General features: G+C 36.0%; 1 protein-coding gene across 1 annotated transcript; it reads right to left on the bottom strand.

Annotated features, from left to right (window-relative positions):
• Positions 1–16969: 16969 nt before the first annotated feature.
• LOC131034378 (phenylcoumaran benzylic ether reductase IRL1) lies at positions 16970–19748 on the bottom strand. Its single transcript, XM_057965845.2, has 5 exons — positions 19404–19748; positions 18963–19097; positions 18634–18871; positions 17937–18140; positions 16970–17334 (listed from the first exon to the last, which is right to left on the bottom strand). Exons 1-5 carry the CDS (start codon positions 19581–19583, stop codon positions 17171–17173), a joined length of 921 nt encoding a protein of 306 aa, XP_057821828.2. The 5' UTR covers positions 19584–19748; the 3' UTR covers positions 16970–17170.
• Positions 19749–21135: the final 1387 nt, after the last annotated feature.

Here is a 21135-nt window from a genome sequence, read left to right as displayed (position 1 = left end):
GCTGATCTGTGCAACACCAAACAAAAACCAGGTGAACTATTCTCAGTATTCCTACAACGATGGCACCAAATGTCTAGCAGACGTTCTCTTCAGTTACCTGAACGAGAACTAGTGGAAATATTCATTTCCAACTTAAACGAAGAAATGGAATTTCACCTGGATGTCAAAGACACAGACTCTTTTAATGATATGATCACCAAGGGTTTAAAATGTGAACGGGCACTCATCAAGAAAGGACTCATCAAAATCTTTAATGAACCAAAAGATGGTCCTCGCCCGCGCTTCAATAGTGATAAACCAAGCTTCTGGAATAAAAACAAGAATATCGTCAACGATGGGGTTGTGGATGCCCGGACTATCCAAAACGCACAACCTGTGGTTCGGTTTGCAGGACAAAATCCTCCACCTCAAAACAACACAAATGTTCCTTCTAATCAAGGTCGCATCACATCTCACGATGAACCTAGACCTCATCAGCAAAAACAGAAACGCACATACACTCCCTTAGGGGAACCCATTGAAACAGTATTGCGACAGCTCATTTCTCAAAATTTGGTCACTCTACCTAAACTATCAAACTATGAGCCTCAGGTCAAACCGGCATGGTGGAGAGATACTGAACACTGTGAATTCCATCAAGGAAGAGGGCACAAGACAAGTAATTGTCACCGATTGAAAGATCTCATTCAGGATCTTATTGATCGAGGAGAAATTGAAATTGAAGGACATGACCCAAAAACAACAAATAATGATCATCTGATGTTGAAAAATCCACTTCCATCACAAGATCAAAGGGGTCCTTCCACTTCTAGGCGAGGCACTGATACCACTGATTATACACAGGCTGCGTATAGTTACACTGTAAATCATCTGTATGATGCCAATGAACAAGTTGCAACTATAACCTTTAAAAATCCCAACTCAAATTGCAATGTTGTTACACACCGCGGCAAAGTTACCATAAAGGCAGCTCCACAAGGCACCACCTCCATCCCAAAGCAGTACAATCTTGTGGAACAATTAGACAAAACCCCTGTGCTTATATCCATTTTAGAGCTTTTGCGTCTATCGCCATCTCATAAAACTATCTTGGATCAAGCACTCCAAGAGGCATCAGTCCCTGCAAACCTGAATACAGACCAATTTCAAGCCATGGTTGGAAGTCTGAAGTCATCACCTTGTCTCACTTTTTCCGAAAGTGATAACTCTTCCTTCCAGCAACCTCATAATGCCTCACTCCACATCGAAGGCTTTATCAACCAACACAGGATCAAGCGAGTCTTGATCGATAATGGAGCAGGCCTGAACATTTGTACACTACAGTTGGTCACAGCATTGGGCTATGCGGTAGAATCAGTGGATCCTCGTAAGAAGATCACAATCAAAGCCTATGACGATGCAGAGCGTTCATCCAAAGGAGCTGTGGTACTACCAATCCGAGTGGGCCCCGTGGTAAAGCACATCATTTGTCAGGTTCTGGACCTTCCTCTGCCATACAATCTATTATTAGGGAGACCTTGGATACATGCCATGCAAGCTATTCCATCTACCTACCATCAATGTATCAAGTTCCCACATAATGGTGTAGAGATCACAATCCTGGGCGATGCAAATCCCTTTTCATTTTGCCATAATATCAGCCATCAACTAGAAATTACCGTTCCCAATAATAGAGAAGCCATTTCCTCCACATCATATATAAGTCCTGCCTCTCTTGCCAGTTCAAACACCACTATACCGAAGCAAGAAAAGCTTAAGATGAAAATAGCAGAGGAAGGTCCCGGGGAATACAACTTGAGTCAACTCTTTTGTGTGGGACAAATGCCCACTTCTCCTCGAACACATGGTAAACCACAGCAGTTACTCCAGCAACCACTAAACACGCCTGCATGTGCTTTGACGCCTTTCATCCTTGGAAAGAGTCAAGAAGAAGAAACCCAAGATGCGGACTTAGCGGACTGGATCTATAAAGATGCCATCACCACTGATCTACCACAAGTTAAACTTCCTACGGATCAGTATGGCAAAGGCCTCCTCATTATGCAAAGAATGGGATATGATGGTCAGAGTGCTTTAGGATATTGCAAACAAGGACGACATGAACCTCTGCTACCAGAATTAAAGCCCAAAGGTAATACAGGCCTAGGCTTTGAAAAAGAGATATTTCCTAAACTCAAATTCAAAGGAAAAGCCACCAAACCATTATGTCAACCTACTGCAAAAAGGACACCTTTCATTATCAAAGCAGCTTCAAGGACCATCCCGACTGCCCCATCGAGGCTCACAAACCCAACACAACCATCTACAATACCAATCATCCCACCAATCAAACCAGTAATCCCATTCGTAGCAGCCATTACATCCATAGTACCATTAGCAGCAACAACTGTATCAGAACCTGCAGCAGCATCTATGGTACCAGCAGTTTCAGCAGACACCACCGAGTCAATATTACCGCTGCTTCCCGTATCAGATTCCGTGATCCCCATCAAACTTCCTGCAGCACCGCTCACTACAAAGGTACATCGACCAACCATACCTGCAATATTTAACTCAAAAGACATCCCAGTATGGTATAGTAATTGGATGTTGGAAAGTGACTCAAAGACCGACTCACATGAATGGGAATTTGATTCCGTGCAACTTAACACTTCAGATGAGGAAGACACATCACCGCCTCCACCCCGCAAAGACATCCCTGTTTACAAAGAAGCACAGATAAAGACCACTTGGGTTCCTGGACTAGAAACATCTTCCACAAACCCTACGTCTCATCCTACGCCTGATTCTGACAAGCAGAGTACCATTAACGACCTTCACCATCACGTCTTAACCCTCGCTGATACATCTAACGCACTTAACCTAATCGATGAAGTAATGCCCATTATCCACCCTGAACTCATCGAATGGAACCAACCTAATCCCCCATGTCTTGACCTCTTCCAAAACGATGAGGCCATCATGGACTTTTTGGAATTAAGGGATAACCTGCCAAGCGGGGATCACAAAGCTGGATTCGCCATAGAACTAAATAGCGCAGCATACTTCGGGGCGGATGCCAAACCTTTCAGCTGCAAAAATATAACGATAAAACATGGATTTTCTAGTGAAAACCACACTGTGGCACTGTTTGATCCAACAAAAGTAAAAAGAAAGAGCGTATCCAATGGTGAAAACCTCTCTGAGGCACCTGAGGATGAAGGGTTTGACATTCTCCCTACTAGTACACAACAGGAACGATCAACGATTCTCATAGAGGAAACCAAAGAATACAATGTGGGGACTCTTTAAAATCCTCATCTCATACATCTGGCATCTCTTCTCACTCTAGAGGAACAGCCTAAATTTATAGAGTTCTTCCAAAAGCGTCAGATCAACTTTGCATGGTCATATGCAGACATGCCTGGGCTTGATCCTAATTTAGTCATGCATCACCTCACCATAGCAGAAGGAGCCAAACCTGTCAAGCAGAAGCTTCGTAAGATGCATCCCCAAATTGCAGTGCTAGTCAAAACAGAACTCAAGAAACTCCTAGATGTTGGTTTCATTAGGCCAATTGATTATGCAGAATGGATCTCCAACATTGTGCCTGTCGACAAACCAAAAGGGGGCATCCGCATTTGTACTGACTTCAGAGATCTGAATAAGGCATGTCCTAAGGATGACTTCCCCCTACCAAATATTGACATCATAGTGGATCTGACAGCAGGACATGCCATGCTTTCACTCATGGATGGCTTTTCAGGATACAATCAAATAAAGATCGCACCAAAGGACCAACATAAGATAGCCTTCACCTGTCCATGGGGCACATATTGCTGGAATGTAATGCCTTTCGGTCTCAAGAATGCAGGAGCAACTTATCAGAGAGCAATGACCACCATCTTCCATGACATGATGCATACCATGATGGAAGATTATGTTGATGACTTACTAGCAAAATCACTCACCAGAGAAGGGCATCTCCACATCTTAGATAAAATCTTTGATAGACTAGAACAATACCATGTTCGACTCAACCCAAAGAAATGTGTCTTTGGAGTGACCTCCGGGAAGCTTCTAGGATACATTGTCTCAAGCAAAGGTATTGAGGTCAACCCAGCAAAGGTAAAAGCAATCATGGACATGCCACCACCAAAGAATATCAGTCAGCTAAGGACATTACAAGGACGACTTCAATCCATCTGAAGATTCATTGCACAATTGGCTGATAAGTGTCACCCATTTACACATCTGCTACATAAGAACATCCGCTTTCAGTGGGATGTCCGATGCTAGCAAGCATTTCAGACGCTTAAAGACTATCTCATGAATCCACCATTGTTGATGCCACCAGATCCAAGTAGACCGTTGTTACTCTATATCTCAGCAACCAGTACAGCATTGGGTGTAATACTGGCACAACATAATGCAGAAGGAAAAGAGTGTGTTATTTACTACATCTCTCGCACACTGGTGGGCTATGAACTCAATTACACACCTATTGAGCGAGTTTGCTTAGCAGTAATCTTAGCAACCACTAAACTGAGGCACTATCTGTTAACACACAAAGTACAACTCATTGCAAAGATTGATCCACTCAAGTATTTACTTAGCAAAGCAGCATTGACAGGTCGCTTGGCCAAATGGGTGATGATTCTAAGTGAATTTGACATTGAGTACGTGGACCGTAAAGCTATCAAAGGTCAAGTTATTGCAGATCAGTTGGCCAATGCACCACTCATAGGTGATCATCCCCTCATTTCCAATTTTCCAGATGAAGAGATATTCATGATCACAACAGCACAACCATGGAAACTATATTTTGATGGTTCATACACTAGGCACGGCTCAGGGATAGGCATTCTGTTTATCACACCTCAAGGTGATAGCATCCCGAAGTCTTAAAGGCTCACATTTCCATGCACAAACAACATAGCAGAGTATGAGGCCTTGATCACAGGACTCAGGTTAGCCGCACAATGGAAGTTACAAGAACTACAAGTATATGGCGACTCCCAACTGGTCATTCGACAAGCAACAGATGAATATCAGACCAAGGATGATAAACTCATGCCATATAAGCAAATGTTGGACAAACTAAAGACATCATTTACTACTATCACTTTTGAGCAGATACCAAGAGATCAGAATCGAGCTGCTGACGCTATGGCTACCATCGCATCTCTCCTAGATCTTCCACAAAATTCAACACGCTGCGAGTTCTTGGTAGAACAGCTTTGGATCCCCACTTATGATATCCCCGAATCTGAAATGATATGTCACCTTGTCGGTTCTGAATCCCCATGGTATGGTGAATTCTACACCTACCTCCGCGATCACACCCTTCCTCCCAACCAATCGAATAACCAACGTAAAACCTTCATTCGCCAAACTGCTCGATATACCATTATTTCCGAAACCCTATACCGACGCGGTCTTGATGGTACTCTCCTTCGATGTCTGGACCAAGGTGAGATAACAAAGGCCTTGGAAGAGGTACATGAAGGAATTTGTGGAACCCATGCAAGTGGTCCATCACTAGCCAAGAAACTCCTGCGCAATGGATACTATTGGCCATCTATGGAAAAAGACTCCTACTACTTTGTCAGGAAGTGCAAGAAATGCCAAGTTCATGGCGACCTGATACATGCACCAGCACAGGAATTGCAACCAATCACAACACCATGGCCTTTTTGTCAATGGGGCCTTGACCTTGTGGGTAAGATTCATCCATCTTCATCCAATGGCCATAAATTCATTATTACCGCCACCGAATATTTCACAAAGTGGATCGAAGCTGTTCCACTTACCCAAGTCACCAGCAAGCAGATCGCCTCATTCATCCTCAACTACATCATCTGCCGGTATGGTGTGCCCATGTCCATCATCACAGATAACGGTCTTCCTTTCAAAAATCAGGATGTTCGTGAACTTTGTGAGAAATTTCATATCCAACACCGCTTTTCCACTCCTTATTACCCACAAGGCAATGGTCAGGCCGAAGCATCCAATAAAAACATATTGAGGATCCTAAAGAAGATAGTCAATGATGCCGGTCGTGATTGGCATGTTCAACTAAATCCAGCACTATGGGCATATCGAACTAGCATTCGAACCCCTACAGGTGCAACTCCTTATTCATTGGTCTATGGTGCAGAAGCTATCTTGCCTATTGAAGTCGAGATACCATCATTACGGGTTTCCTTGCACAATCTCATCGATGATGAAGCCTACAGAGTATCCCGTCTTCAGGACTTAGAGTTACTTGATGAGAAACGACAAGCTGCATACAATCACCTCAAAGCCTATCAGCAGCGCATGAGCAGAAGCTACAATCACTGAGTTAGACCTCGTACATTTGAGGTAGGTGATCTTGTTCTACGAGAGAATCCTCGCAACCAACCAAATAGAGAACATCAGGGCAAGTTTGCATCAAACTGGCTGGGCCCATATGTTGTCACTGCTGTGTTTGGGTCTGGGGCATATCAATTGGCTACATCAGAAGGAGAACCGCTTGCAGATCCAATCAACAGCATGCACCTAAAACGGTTTTATACCTAAGGTGTATAGAGCATCAAGCTCCCCTACATACCAAAAAAATAGCAAAAACATTTCAAAAAAAAAATGTCATAAAGAAAATACAAAAACATTCAAAAAAGTAAAGAAAAATCATGCATCCAAACAGTGAACAACCACTCCGATGGCACCTTGGGTAAGTACGATGGTGAAAACCTGGCAAACAGGCGCCACTCGTAAAGGCTATGGCTCCATTGTCTTTCAGACTTGTTGCGATCGCATCTACTTCATACATACATCCATCCATCCAAAACCATGGCTTGTTATTCCTCTGCAATTATGATAGTACTCCATACATCTTGCATCCCGCTTTTTCATAGTCATGTCTAAAATTGGGGGCAATGCCTTTAACCTATTGATGGAAGTGGATTCTATATTGTCTTATGATTCATTAAGTTCTTCATTCAAAGCAATCGTCAAAAATCCAAAAACATTCAAAAATGTCTCACAAAATCCAAAAACATCCAAAAATGTCTCAACAAAAATACCAAAAACATTCAAAACAATTCAAAATCCAAAAACATCGACAAACCATTGAAAAATCCAACAAAAACATGGCAACACATTGTACATACTCGTCCATGCAGATACCAAACAAACATTGCGACATACTTAACAAAATGACCATTTATCAATCAAACCAAACAACATCAACACTCAAAACTGTCTTCAACAAGGATGCATCCTTCCTTAAAAAAACAAAGACAAGATGACATTTTCTTTGACAAGAAAATTCTGTTTACACTATCAAATACTTGGTTGATTTATGGTCTAGTACTTTATATTGAGATCTTTCAGCATTATTTTGTATCCTTTGCAATTTATTTCTGATGAAGTTCTGGGGCATGTACTAATGGTGTCTATGTGGGAAGTTCACTAAGCTATGTGATCATAGGCAAAAATACAGTCATAGATCACTACGGCTTGCTGACTACAGCGTATACCTCGACCATATGAGCATGAACCATTACCAAGGATCCATATTCTTTATTCTTTATGTATATATTGTTTGTTTGCAGGTACAATTCTCTTTCTTTGGTTCCTCCTACCTCATCCAAACTGGATAAAGGTTTTATCTCTTATTATGGTATGCACTTGTCTCAAGATATGATCAACCTAAGATCAAGGAGGACGATCCAAGTCATGCATGAAAGGAGATAATCCTTGTCTGTTCCGCAAGCAATACTCTGGTCAACTTGATCCATTATATCAAGTTGTTTGTATTAACTTGCTATATCAAAATCCATGTAAGAAATACTCTGGTCATCTTGAATCTTTATGTCAAGTTTCTTGTATTTTCTTGCAACATTTTAAAGCTCAATGATGAAAAATAAAGCACCATGGATCGTCATTCCATCTCATCTGTATATATTGCATTTCGTTGCATTCCACCCATCCCTACATTCATAATAGCTGCATATCATGCATACATAGTCATAATAATGCATACTCTATTTTACTCATCTTCTTCCATAGGACTCGGTCCTAGTCCTCCATATCTTCTATCTAACATCAACTCCCCCCTCACCCTCCCTATCTTGATCATCAACATCATCCTAATCCCTTCATCGCTTCCCATCCTCACTCATCCAAAAAAATTAAGCCAGTTACTCTGTCTACACAGATACATCGACTCCCACACACCTAGACTATCAACAGATACTTTGATCAAGTATCTTCGGGTCTCAACAGGTAATCGATTATGGCAAACCTAGACTACAACAGGCATTTATCATAATGACCTAGTCTCAACGGGGTTGCCATGATTCCCCACAACCATCCATCACACGCACATACTATCAATTGATCAACCAATCAAACACAATCCAACGGACAATTACATCAATTGTCTACGTCTCAACGAGTATTTTGCTTCAGATACCTTGACTTCATCGGGCAATTACATCAATTGTCTAAGTCACATCAAGTCACTTTGATTCACTTACTCAGACTTTATCATGTCCAAGCGACCAACTGACATCAACTGTCACGCTTTGACTTGACCGGAGCAATTAAACCAATTGCACCAGATTGTGCAACCAATTTTGATCAATTGTATAGCATCAATCCAAACCCCACACTACATCTGCTATGTATCTCTTGCATGACCTCAGGGTACTCGTTGGCTTGTTGTTTCTTCATATTCACTCCATTTTCTCCCGTTCTTTCATCATTAGTTCTAATTTCTTCTATTCTACCTCCCCTCCACTTTTCATTCTTTTTCGAGAGACCGCTCGATTTTTCAAAAAAAAAAAAAAAAAAAAATTCAGCCCATCTCTCGAGGGGGCATACCACCCATTAAATTTACATTTTATGGGGCATTTCTTCACAACTATTTTTCTTTCTTTAAAACGATGCGATAAACCGCACCGTCTCAAAGAGGGGCAAATGTAGTCACATAAATCTGTCCACTTAATTAAATGAATATTTAATATTTATTTGATTATTTAACCATCAATTAATAATTAATTAAATTAATATTTAATTAATTCATCTTAACCCTCTTCTCCTATTAATTAAATAAATTATTCAATTTATTTGATTTAATTCACTTAACCAAATTCAGACCATTAATTAAATAAATAAATCATATTTATTTAATTAAATCTTCTCTCACATTTAAATAAATTAATATTTATTTAAATCCCCCAAAATCCCACCTCTCACATTTAAATAAATTAACATTTATTTAAATCACCTTTATCCTCCACCCACTTGTATTTTCCTACAAATGCAAGTTGCACAATTATATTAAATAAATAATTTATTTAAATCACCTTTATCCTCCACCCACTTGTATTTTCCTACAAATGCAAGTTGCACAATTATTTTAAATAAATAATTTATTTAAATCACCTTTATCCTCCACCCACTTGTATTTTCCTACAAAAGCAAGTTGCACAACTATTTTAAATAAATTATTTATTTAAAATCATATTTATCCTCACCCACTTGAAACCTTTAATGGTTTCCCTTAAAGTCTTCAAACTTGATGGCTTTAAAGTCTTCAAACTTAATGGCTTCCCTTAAAGTCTTCTTAAGACTTTAATGGTTTTCCTTAAAGTCTTCAAGCCTTTAATGGTTTCCCTCAAAGTCTTCAAGCATTTTAATGCTTTATCTTCATTTTTTTTATTTAAATAAATTAATATTTATTTGAATATTTATCCAAATGCAAATTACACCATTTAATTGAAATAAATGATTTTATTTTAATTGAAAATACCAAAATTTCTCCCACTTGCATTTTCCTACAAAATCCACTTGCATGCCTAAACCCCTTCTAGAATTTTCTAATCACTTCTAAATAACCTAACCCCTTCTCTAAACTTTGTCACATTCCTAAGCAAAAGGGAAGTCACTTCTCAAACCCTCAAAGTCTTTGATAACCATTAAAGGCTTTCAACCTTCAACCACTAAATGGCTCAAAGTCTTTGATAACCTTTGAAGGCTTTCAACCTTCAACCACTTAATCCCCAAAGTCTCCAATAACCATTAATGGTTACCTCAAACCCTCCCACATGGTTAAAACATTTGTTTTGACTCAACCTCTTCTCTCAACCCAATCCTATGTTGACACTTGTCACCATTTTATTGGTGCCAATTGTGCACATGGATCCCCAACTTTCAAACTTGGCCCTTGATTAAACCATTCAATCTTAACCCTTCATTTCCCCATTTCTTCTATAAATAGAACCCTTCTCCTCAAGCAAAAAGAAGCATTAGAGTATTGTTGTTATACTGGCATTAGCATAGAGCTTTTTCATAGCATCACTATCTACACTTGCATAGCATTTGCTTATCATATTCAACCATCTTGAATCTCCATATGGCATCCATGGCTAGTGCTAAAAGCTGAGAGCTATACTCATTTGGGACTTGGAGAGGAGAGGAACAAGGGAGGAGCAACTATGAGCATCTTGATTAGCTATTTTATTCTATGTTTATATGCTTTCTATTTCATGTTTAATATCTCTCTTGATATGCCTGTTTAGGATAATCTTTTGTTGCTAACACTAACGTTTGTTTCTTGTGCTCTTGTGTGTGTTGCCATCAAACAGATTTTCTAATCCTTTTTGCAGAGCATCAGTTTGGTTTTCGGTTGACTATGGTGATATATCCTACTTGACCATATTCTTTTGGTCTAAATTTGCTCTGGAGAATGAGTTTGGTTAGTGTCTTGGGTCTCACCATGGTGTGTGGAGATTCGCATTGTCAAATTTGCATTAGAGTATAGTTTTGGGCTAACTAGTTAGCATGCTTTGATGTTTACCTACACATTTCATTTGATGTCGACTTTGGAAGATGTGTTAGCATGTGTGGTTCATTAGAATTATTTGGGAAGGATGTGTTGTGATGTTTTTGAGTCCTCTCTATCTTGTGGAGTGGACCGAGATGGATATTTTAGGTCTGAGTGATTGAATTTATGTAATATTATTTATTTTGTCTGTGGCCAACCTAATCAAGATTCTTAATGATTAAACTTGTATATAAATGAGTGCGAGCGTATGAATGAAGATATGGAATGTGTGTTAATTGACAAGTAGAAAATGCGGATGATTTGCAAGTAGATTTGATGTTGAAGATGTATGAAAGCCATTTGTGAAGAGCTTTGAGATAGTGTTTTAAGTCATATGTGTTTGTCATAATGTTGATCACCTGAAACAATGGTTCAAGGACAATTTCATGATCAGGAGATCTTGTTCCTTTCATTTCAGCTATTCCTTCTCTACTGAAAGACAATGGGTCTCCTGGAAGCTTTTTGTATCTTTCTCTAAGGCAGTGTGTCTCAATCTTGCAAGTCATTTATATCTTGCCCTAAGGTTGTGCACCTTAGTTCTACAAGTCCTCTCAGAAGCAGTGGGTTCAAGAGGCAAAATTGTAATAAATTATATGTATATTGTGAGTGTGATTCTCACTGTGTTTTTTCCTTCTTAGGGTTTTCCATGTAAATCTGATGTCCATGTATTTTTTGTGCATTGTGCTTTCATGATTTATTACTGTTGTGGTTATATAATTGTGGATTGAAGTTTAAAGATCAGAAATCAAACATTTTGAGGTCTGAATTGATTCACCCCCCTCTCAATTCTATGGTGTGTTCAACATATATTGTTGTTTAAAACTCATCATGTCATCTTCCACCAACTTTGTCCATATATCATTGAACTTAGCATGACTTGCTTCAGTTAAAGGTGTATGAATATAAGCCCTAGCATCCTCTATATGCACTACATCCAATGACACCTTCAAAAAATCTCCTTCCTTATCTTTGTTCATCGCTACAAATGGGTAAGGCTTGAACTAGAATCATGGCTTCAAGGACATGTCGACAATAATAGGAGTAGCCATTGAATCAACACAAGATTTGCAGAATACCTTGATTGCACTAATGCTAGGGTTTGAACAAGAAATACTCTTTTACACACAATATTTCTTGAATCCATAAGATCACAAGTGATCAAAATGAATTCAAAAACCCAATTTAATTGTTATCTACAACCACCTAGGTTTAGCATTGAATACACTTGACCGTTAGACACAAAAAGTTGCTACTCTATTTTGACAAATACCATAAATACCTCTACAAATCACCACAAAAACTTGGAAAGCTCCAGAAAATCCTTCATAACATCCACCATGTTGAAACCAATCCAACATCCAAACAATAAGGGGGTTTTTAATGTCTTCAATCAAATCTCCCCCTTAGATAATGACTTTGTCTAATTTTTGGAGAAATTATTTGCACCACCAGTACATACAATCCATCCACTGTCTTGCCATCTACATTCTCATCTGATTTCTTTACACATGTCTTCTACATCTTCTCCTTTATATCATTGATATCAACCTTTCTTTCCAGAGCAAAGGTCTTCTTATTCTTTCCTCTACAAAACCAATTTGTAAATCCAAATTGTGCACTAACAGTGCATTTTATCTTTTGAACCCTTATTGACACTTAGAAGATGTAGATATGTAAGACTAACCAAAAAAAAATTTAAAAAATACATAATTTTATTAATGTAAAAAAATTGTATAAGAGCAAAACTCAGAAGCACTTCCAAGAAGACTAACCATAATTATAAGGAAACAATAAAGAATTTTTTAAAAGAAACAACTAAATAAAATCTTCAAAGATTCAAATAAAGTAGGCAAAAATCAAATGTCATCCAAATCAATATAGAACAAGTGCTACAGAGTAGTGTAGTTCCTGCCAAAGTTTGGAAGAGCAATATTGTGTTTCTGTGTTTTGTTTGTGAGCATGTTAAATACCAAAATGTTAATTTCTAGATGGTCTTTCAATTATTTTATAGAAATATTATTTAAATTGTATTTTAGTAGGTAATATTTAATCTCTTTAAGTCCACGACATAGATGGACACTTGGAAGAGCCAAACCTATAGATTGTACCATAATGTAATAATAAGACTAGGTGTAGCCGAAGTTTGGTTTTTTTTGTAGCAAAGTGTTGAATTGATTGATAGGTTAAAGGGGTGTCCATGATGTTAGTTGAGGTCATTGAAACACATGCAAACTTAATGGAGAGCATATTTGAGAATGTGTAAATTTTTTAGAATTTGAATTGGAATCTGATTGAATAGCTTAATCTGAGAAAACTGAGATGAAAAAGAACTCTTGGAGATTAGCTGTAAAACTTATAGTTGACCTTAGACATTGAAGAATGTTGAATAAGTAAATGTCATAATTGGTGTTGTTTAAACAACCATGGAGTTCAGTTCTCGCTGAAATTGTTATCTAAATATGTATTTGTATGTTTGTGTCTCTATTAATTGTTTCATAGTTATGTATATCTATGATATACTGTAATGTTGTTATTGAATTATATTTCATGAATGCAACAACAATGAAAATTATATCTTGTCACTTCAAACACTATACAATAAGCAATTATTATGAGTTTTGCACAAAATTAAGAATGCAGTTAGATTCGATTCCATGAATATATGATAATTATTTTATTCTTAGTTGGAAATGATTTATAGAACATATGCATCATTTATTTAATATTACTTAATTAAGAATACATCAATCTTGCACCACCCCTTTTGGAAGTTATTTATATTACTGTCCCTTTCAATTCCAGCTAGGTTCTCCTTTGTATTCTTTTTCCCTGTGATCTATGTAAAATGCTTTATTGCCTGTAAAACCAGTTTATGTGTTCTTATTTTTGTCTTTAGACACAATGCGAGTTAGAGAGATCACACGATGTAATCGATAAAACAATTTAGAAGAATATATGTATTTATATTTTATCATTAATAAAATATGATACTTATTCAAAACACTATTTCAACTATCGCATTCCTTATCACCTATACAATATCAATATGTAAACCCAACAAGACTCCCAATATTGTAAATCTCATTTGCATATTTTTAGTATTGTATAAATTTCGTATAAGGAAAATTATTGATCTAGAAAAAGAAGTTTGCATGCATTTTTATGTACACATTTTATATAAGTAGTAACAGGTCAAAAATAAATAAATGAGAGAAGATATGTAAGTAGTAGAAAATGTTATCGGAAAATTATCAATAAAAATAGTTGTTATTTTTTAAAGGTAGGTGACATTCAGAAAGCTAAAATGGTAATTTATTTTTGGTAGAATGGAGTGAGGAAAACATATGTACATGAAGAATGTGAATTTTGAATATAAATTAAATTGATGGAAAGCACATAAGACTCTTGAAATAACAAATTCTTGAGAAAATTATAAAGCCTCTTAAACATGAAAATATAAAATTGGTATGTTCAAATGAAGAGCTGACCAGCAATGTTTTTTTTTATCATTAAGGCAGAGTCGAGTTCATATATTCATTTTAGATAATTACAATGTATAGATACATGAGTGAGGAAGAGTCATAAACCTGATCTATGCAAATGAAACCATTCTCAGCACTTTCGAGAATAAAATTCAAAGCAAAGCAAAAACCCTATACATCATCTTCATTCATTCCAAAAAACTATCAAAGTTTATGGCATCGAAGATCAAAATTAACTTTCAAATATAAGTTTAAGTAGCGGATTCTTAACAGCAAGTTTAACACAGATTTTTTGACATATCTTATCGCTAAAACAATAACATAAAAAAACCAATATCCAGCTATAAGCATCGAAATGTCACCAAACAGAACCAGAATATAAAACCTATCTTTCAAATTTCGTCAAGGGGCATGGCAAGAGGAGATGAAGTTCTGCCTCTTCCTCGACCTCTGCATGAAGGTCGGCCTCGACCGCAACCAGACCCACGACCCACTCTTCTGGCATCTCCTCTCCTACCCTGTTCAGCCTGGGGTTCCTCTTCTTCATCTTTAAGTGGTAGGATTCCGTTTAACCTTGCAAATAAGATAAGTTCTTCCTCTCTGCCCAGATCTTCTGGATTCTCACCCATGAAACGCCACTTGAGGTATCTAAGCCCCATCCCAGCAAATGCTCTATGTTAATTATGAAGTTGTGATATTGCTTCCAATGTGAGCTCCAGTGATGATGCAAGGTAATGGATTTTGTTCTCAAAATCCAAGTTTTATGACTCCCCTGCATAATATGCTCTTCATTTTGAGTTGTTTTTCTACTTGGATTGTCATATGTTATTTGATTAGCAGAAAGCATTGATATTCCTTCTTGTGGATTCTTAGCAGTTGTTACCCTGGATCTTTGGAGGCAGAAAAGGCCAAGGGTAAGATTGTAGTATGTTCAGATGGGTACTTTATCTCTAAACGAATTAAGAAAGCTGCAGTGCAAAGCTCACAAGGCAGAGGAATGATTGTGGTAGACGATTTGGGAAGATCTGTGGCTTCAAACTATGACACATTTCTTTCATTTGCGGTCAGTAGTGAAGATGGAGACGAGATTCTCTCTTACAGAAAATCAATAAAGTATAGTAGTGCTCTCTGAGCTTTTGGAACAAAAGATATTCTAAAGACAAGTAACATTGATAACCAGTTTATGCTTGAAAACTGAAACCAACTTCACAGTTTGCTTTATATTGATGAGCAGATTAGTTCATTTACTGTGATTAAATTAAGAACTGCAAATATCAGAAAATCTGAAACAAAGCATTAAGAAAATTTCTACCAAGTTCACAATCTTAGAAGCCACCCTATTACTGGTGTTATTTTCTGTACATGCTTTGGCTGATCTGCTAACAGTTCTTCAGTTCCAGGACAGTACGTACATTACTTTTCAGAACAACATGATATCTTTTTACTCAAATTTCTCAATAAACTCCAGTATAGAACATCATAAATTATTGCTTCGAATGTATATCTATCAAATAGAGATTTGTTTTAAATACAAATGACAGATCAAATGTACTGCTTGCTTTCCAAAAGTGTGCTCTGAGAATAAAGGTTTAGACAGGATTTGAAATCAACACATAATATAGATACAACAAAGTCCAATCTGAAACATGTGCAGATTCTGAAGCAATTACCAAATGCACTTCTTTATAATAGTTTAATGAGGTAATACATTACTGTAGTAATTTCTGTGATACAATACTTTTGGCAACGAATCAATGCAATTTGTAATGAAGAAGAAAACGTTACAAACTAATATTGGGCTTATATTGAACAGTATAAACAACAGAATACAGAATGGTTTGAATTCTCAAACTGTATAAGAACGAAGGAGAAAACAGAAAAATTGCATCCGACTCAAATCTATCAGCATGGTATAAGCAGTGAAAAAAAAAACATCACAAACCAATGGGGCTCATAGCCTCATATAGAACAGTATTAACAAAAGAATACAGAATTGTTTGAATTTTCAAACTGTGCGAGAACAAACGATTAAAGAGAAGAATTGCATCAGACTCAAATCTTTGAACATGGTATAAAGCTGATAAATTGTGGGTTCGATGATGCTTTTAAATTCTCATCTTTGAATTATAAATGTCTTGAATTCACTTCTTTATCTAATGGGCTTACTTGTGTGCTGGTTCCGTCTCCAGAACAGGGCAGGGCGTCAAATAGGGTTTCAGGTTTAGGGGAAATCTGGAAATGAATATGACTAATACAAAAGAATGAGTAGCATTACAGACACGCAATAAGGGCTTACCAGAAGTGAGATGTGCAGATCAAATAGCTTACAGAGGAATTCAAAACAAGATAACAATGCAAACAACCAAAATAACAAATTATTTCTTTTTACCCATCATATTTCTTTGTTATGACTATTTTCTTTTAGAAATTATATGCTTATTTATTCCTTAATCTATCTAATTTATATCAATTCGAAATACAATTTAATTATGTCAATTCTTTTTAAAAAAGTTATCTACTTCAAAAATTAATATATAAATCTGCTTCATTTAAAATTGAATACATAAATCTAATGATAAGATAATTGGGACTCAAAAAATAATTCCAAACAATTTCACCACTCATCCAAAGATAAATGAAACTAAAAATTTATTTGCTCACAGAAAATGCAACTACAACTTGAGAAGGTCATGGACATGCCTCTAAATCTACCCTTCTACAATACTAAACTTATCAGTGATTTGCTCCTGTACATTTCAAAACTCATTCAGTGGTTTTCCAAGCACTTAGGAAAACTTATTCAATCATATAAACTTTTATCATCTCATATGATTCATACAAATGCACTGATGTACTCTTCAACAGTTGTATATTTCACATCTGGGTACAGCGCACTGGCCTCAACCCCATCAGGTCCAATCTGAAAATTGGTTTGATCTCCTTTCACATAAATGGTGTGAAAAATGGATACCATAAAAGTCCCTGGAAATGGTGTATCTGCATCACCCAACACAGTTAAACAATGTGTTAATTTTGTTATACACAATAAAATTGTATGGAGAGGGTTTTAAATTCATCAAAGTAGGAGAGACTCAGCCGGGATTGCACACTGGCATTGGATTGTAGGGGATTGGATTCAATTGAATTTTGATTTAAACAGTACACTCTTCAAGTTTTGACTTTTAAGATGGTTCATATGAAATCACATTAATAGGATCCATCTTTTAGTGAAACTAGTGTAATTTCAAATGAACTATCTAAACAACTAAAAGCTTAAAGTATGCTGTTAAAGCTTACCCTTCAATTGACACAAGCGATACCAAAAAGAAATTGACATATATACTGTAAGTGTGAAAACATAGAAATTGGCACCATGAATATTTTGAATACTTTCTGGTCATGACAAATTCAGGTTAAGATGAACATATGCTAGTGGCCTTCATTTCTAAGCATGTGTAGAAATTCTGATATGGGTAGACAATCTGGACAGAATGCCAAAAACAAGTTGGTCTTTCTAAAGCATCCCCTTATAAACTGTTTTACTCAGTTTTTACTAGCAATACCAACAATGCCTAGGAGTTGCGGCTACAAATCCTTACCTTGGAGTAGTTTAAGAACCTGCTCCTCAGATAGATAGACCTTCACCAAAGTCTTCCCTATCTTCGCCTCCCAAAGGGCTACGAGATCATTGGTGGAGATAGTATTGGCAGGAGGCTTCAAGTAGAGGGTCTTGTTCAAGGTCCTTGGATCATCCACTGCCTTGATTGTGAATGTCCCAATATCTTCTTCCTTCATATATACAGCTGCATTCCCATGTAAAGATATATCAGACAAAAGATCAAGCAAAATTCCAATAACAGAGACCCCTGATCTATTGCTGCTTTGCTGAACCCTGTCAGAGATCATGACTTAACATGGAACTCTAGTAACAGAGGTCATGAATTAGCAAAGAACTCTAATAACATAGATCATGAATCAACCAATAAATAAAAAAACATGATAGTAAATGTAGTGGAATTAGGCAATTTATAACAAGAAAAAAAACCCTGACATGATACAGCTTTGCTTGGAAGTTGGAACTCATAACAGAGATCATATTTTTTTTTTAAAAAGGCCCTGCTTGAAACTGATGCTAGCAGTAAATATAGTTGAATTAGGGTATTTATAACAGAGACCCAGAAGCAAGAAAAAGACACCAAAAAACCATGAGTAATACAGATCTTGAAAAACCCTAATGAATTGTTTCAATGGCGATGCTACTAATTAATCAATATCAAGATCGGAAATAACACACACCTTTGGTAGTTCCATCTCCATAAATAACAATTTTATCCCTTGGCGGGGCAGCTAGCCCAAGCTGTGCAAGATTAGTAAGAAAGTAGCCTGCAAAACAATGTGGAACAACATATGTATGTGGAATGCCTTCTGCCTCAATAGTCCGGCGAAGTTTGATTTTCAAGTCAAACATACTCTTCATAGGCTCCACTGCATGGTGCTTATCAACATCATTCCCAAACTCTGATGGGAAAAACCTCTGCAAATCATAGATTTAAGCTCAATCCAGGACACAGAAAATTGGACTAAACCCTTGTCATGGATTTGATCAAAATTGACATAAATTGTACCTTGATAGTTCCAACTTCTTTGATAGCCTTGATTAGATTGAACTGATCTGCTATCTGTGGTGCACCCAATGTTGAAATGACTACATCCACCTTCTTCAGTGCTGCTACAAGGCTTGCATGATCATCTATGGACCCCTGCATATGGGTATTGCCAAAACAAACTCAATCCTAAAAATTAAAGACATTAAGTTTTTACAGTCCATCTTAATGTACTGAAATGTTCTGGATTCAATTGTGTATCTTTTTTATCAATGTTTTGTATCGTCCCTTCTCTAGCTCAATATCCTGATGGTGTGTCATGGAGCATGATCCGAAATGTTAATAAAAAAATACTCACAATTGAATCAGAAGCTTTCCGTAAATTAAAAAAACCATAATTGATAAGATAAAACATTTTGGGTTGTTGAATTTTGATGTAAAGAACATTATACTGATACTTACTTGAACCAGAGTTGCTCCTTTGGATGTGAAGGACTCTAGCAGCTGGGCCTTTTCAGGGTTGGAAGGTGTGATTTCTCTAACAAGGAGGAAAGTGGGGTGACCTTGGGCAAGGCTTGCATTGGTCACATGTCTACCAATGTAACCAGTTCCTCCTATTATCAAAACCCTACTTCCTCCCATCTGCAGTATTCAAGAGAATAAAAGTAATTTCTGATCTATTTCAATTCCTAAGTAGCAAGATGATACTTTAACAAAGATCAACAATGTGATGCAGCTTGAAGAAATGATACCCATTGCTCACATCTTATAGCAATAAGATGCAGGAAACGTCCAAAAGAACAGCATCACATGAACTTTCTAGTTACAAGAAAGATTTACATGGGGTTTGACTTCTTTGCATTGAGCGGACATTCAAACCAGATAGCAAAAGATGTGGATAAGGGAATCCTTCTAGAATCAAGGAAAAAAGTTTACATATTCCTCCTCCCAAAGAAAAATATGAATATAAATAAAGAAATGATCATGTAATCATTTTTATATTTAATTGTTTTTATACATATAAATATGTTTCAATTAAATATTTGTTATATAAATTTTTAAAATTATAATAGGTTTTTATTCTATAAAATATATTATAAATTTCAGTTAAAAAAAATGATGGTATAATCATTTTGTATTAAGAAAACTTATCATTTCATAGTTTTTATAAAGAATGGATCTATAACCAAATTTTATATAACAAATTTTTATATAGGTTTCATGTTTTACATTGGTAATTTAATGGGACAAGTGTAAGGATAAACTTGAAGAAGGGAGATCATGGCCACTCATAATGTTTTGTAGTTTGTACAGTAGTTTGTATAGTGTAGAGGAGCTAATTGTTGGGAAGGTTGGTTAGTGTCATGAAGTGGAATCTTCAAACAAATTAATATTATATTTAATTATTTCTTATATATAAATAATTTTAATTAATATTTGTTATATAAAAAAATTAAATTGCAATAGATTTTTATTTTATAAAATATATTATAATTGGTTATAAAATAAAATTATTTATATTCATACCTAAAATTATGTAAAAAATATATATATTTAAGAATAAATGCACATAAACATCAAATCTCACCTATATAGATATTGTTATAAAGTATATTTTATGACTTTGTGTGCAATTGTCAAATATATCACTTTCAATAAATCAAGTGAAATATTGTTTAGTAAAGTTTGACAATGTAGTGTTATGGAGTGGAGTCTTCAAACAAATTAATATTTTTTTTAATTATCTTTTACATATAAATATATTTTAATTAAATATTGTTATATAATTTTTTTAAATTCTAATAGATTTTTATTCTATAAAGTATATTAAAACTATTTATAATATATATTTCACTTATAAATTAAAGTTATTTATATTAATATTTAAAATTATGTGAAAAATATATCTACTAAATTTTATATTTAAGAATAAACACACATAAACATCAAATCTCATATGTTTTGATATTGTTATAAAGTATACTTTATGATTTGGTATGTACATGTCAAATATATCATTTTCAATAAATCAAATGAAATATTATTTTGTAAAGTTTGGCAATGTACTAAATTACTTATTCTATGTGTTTGTCATATGGTAAAAGTAATTAAACCAACTTCTAAATCCAAATTGCATATTAATAGTACATTCTATCTTTTGAATCCTTATTGACTATTATACCTAGAAAATGTA

This window comes from Cryptomeria japonica, chromosome 4, assembly GCF_030272615.1.
Source record: "Cryptomeria japonica chromosome 4, Sugi_1.0, whole genome shotgun sequence".
In the NCBI taxonomy this organism is placed as follows: domain Eukaryota; kingdom Viridiplantae; phylum Streptophyta; class Pinopsida; order Cupressales; family Cupressaceae; genus Cryptomeria; species Cryptomeria japonica.
The sequence above is the reverse complement of the archived record's forward strand: the minus strand, read 5'-3'. Positions and strand labels throughout refer to the sequence as shown.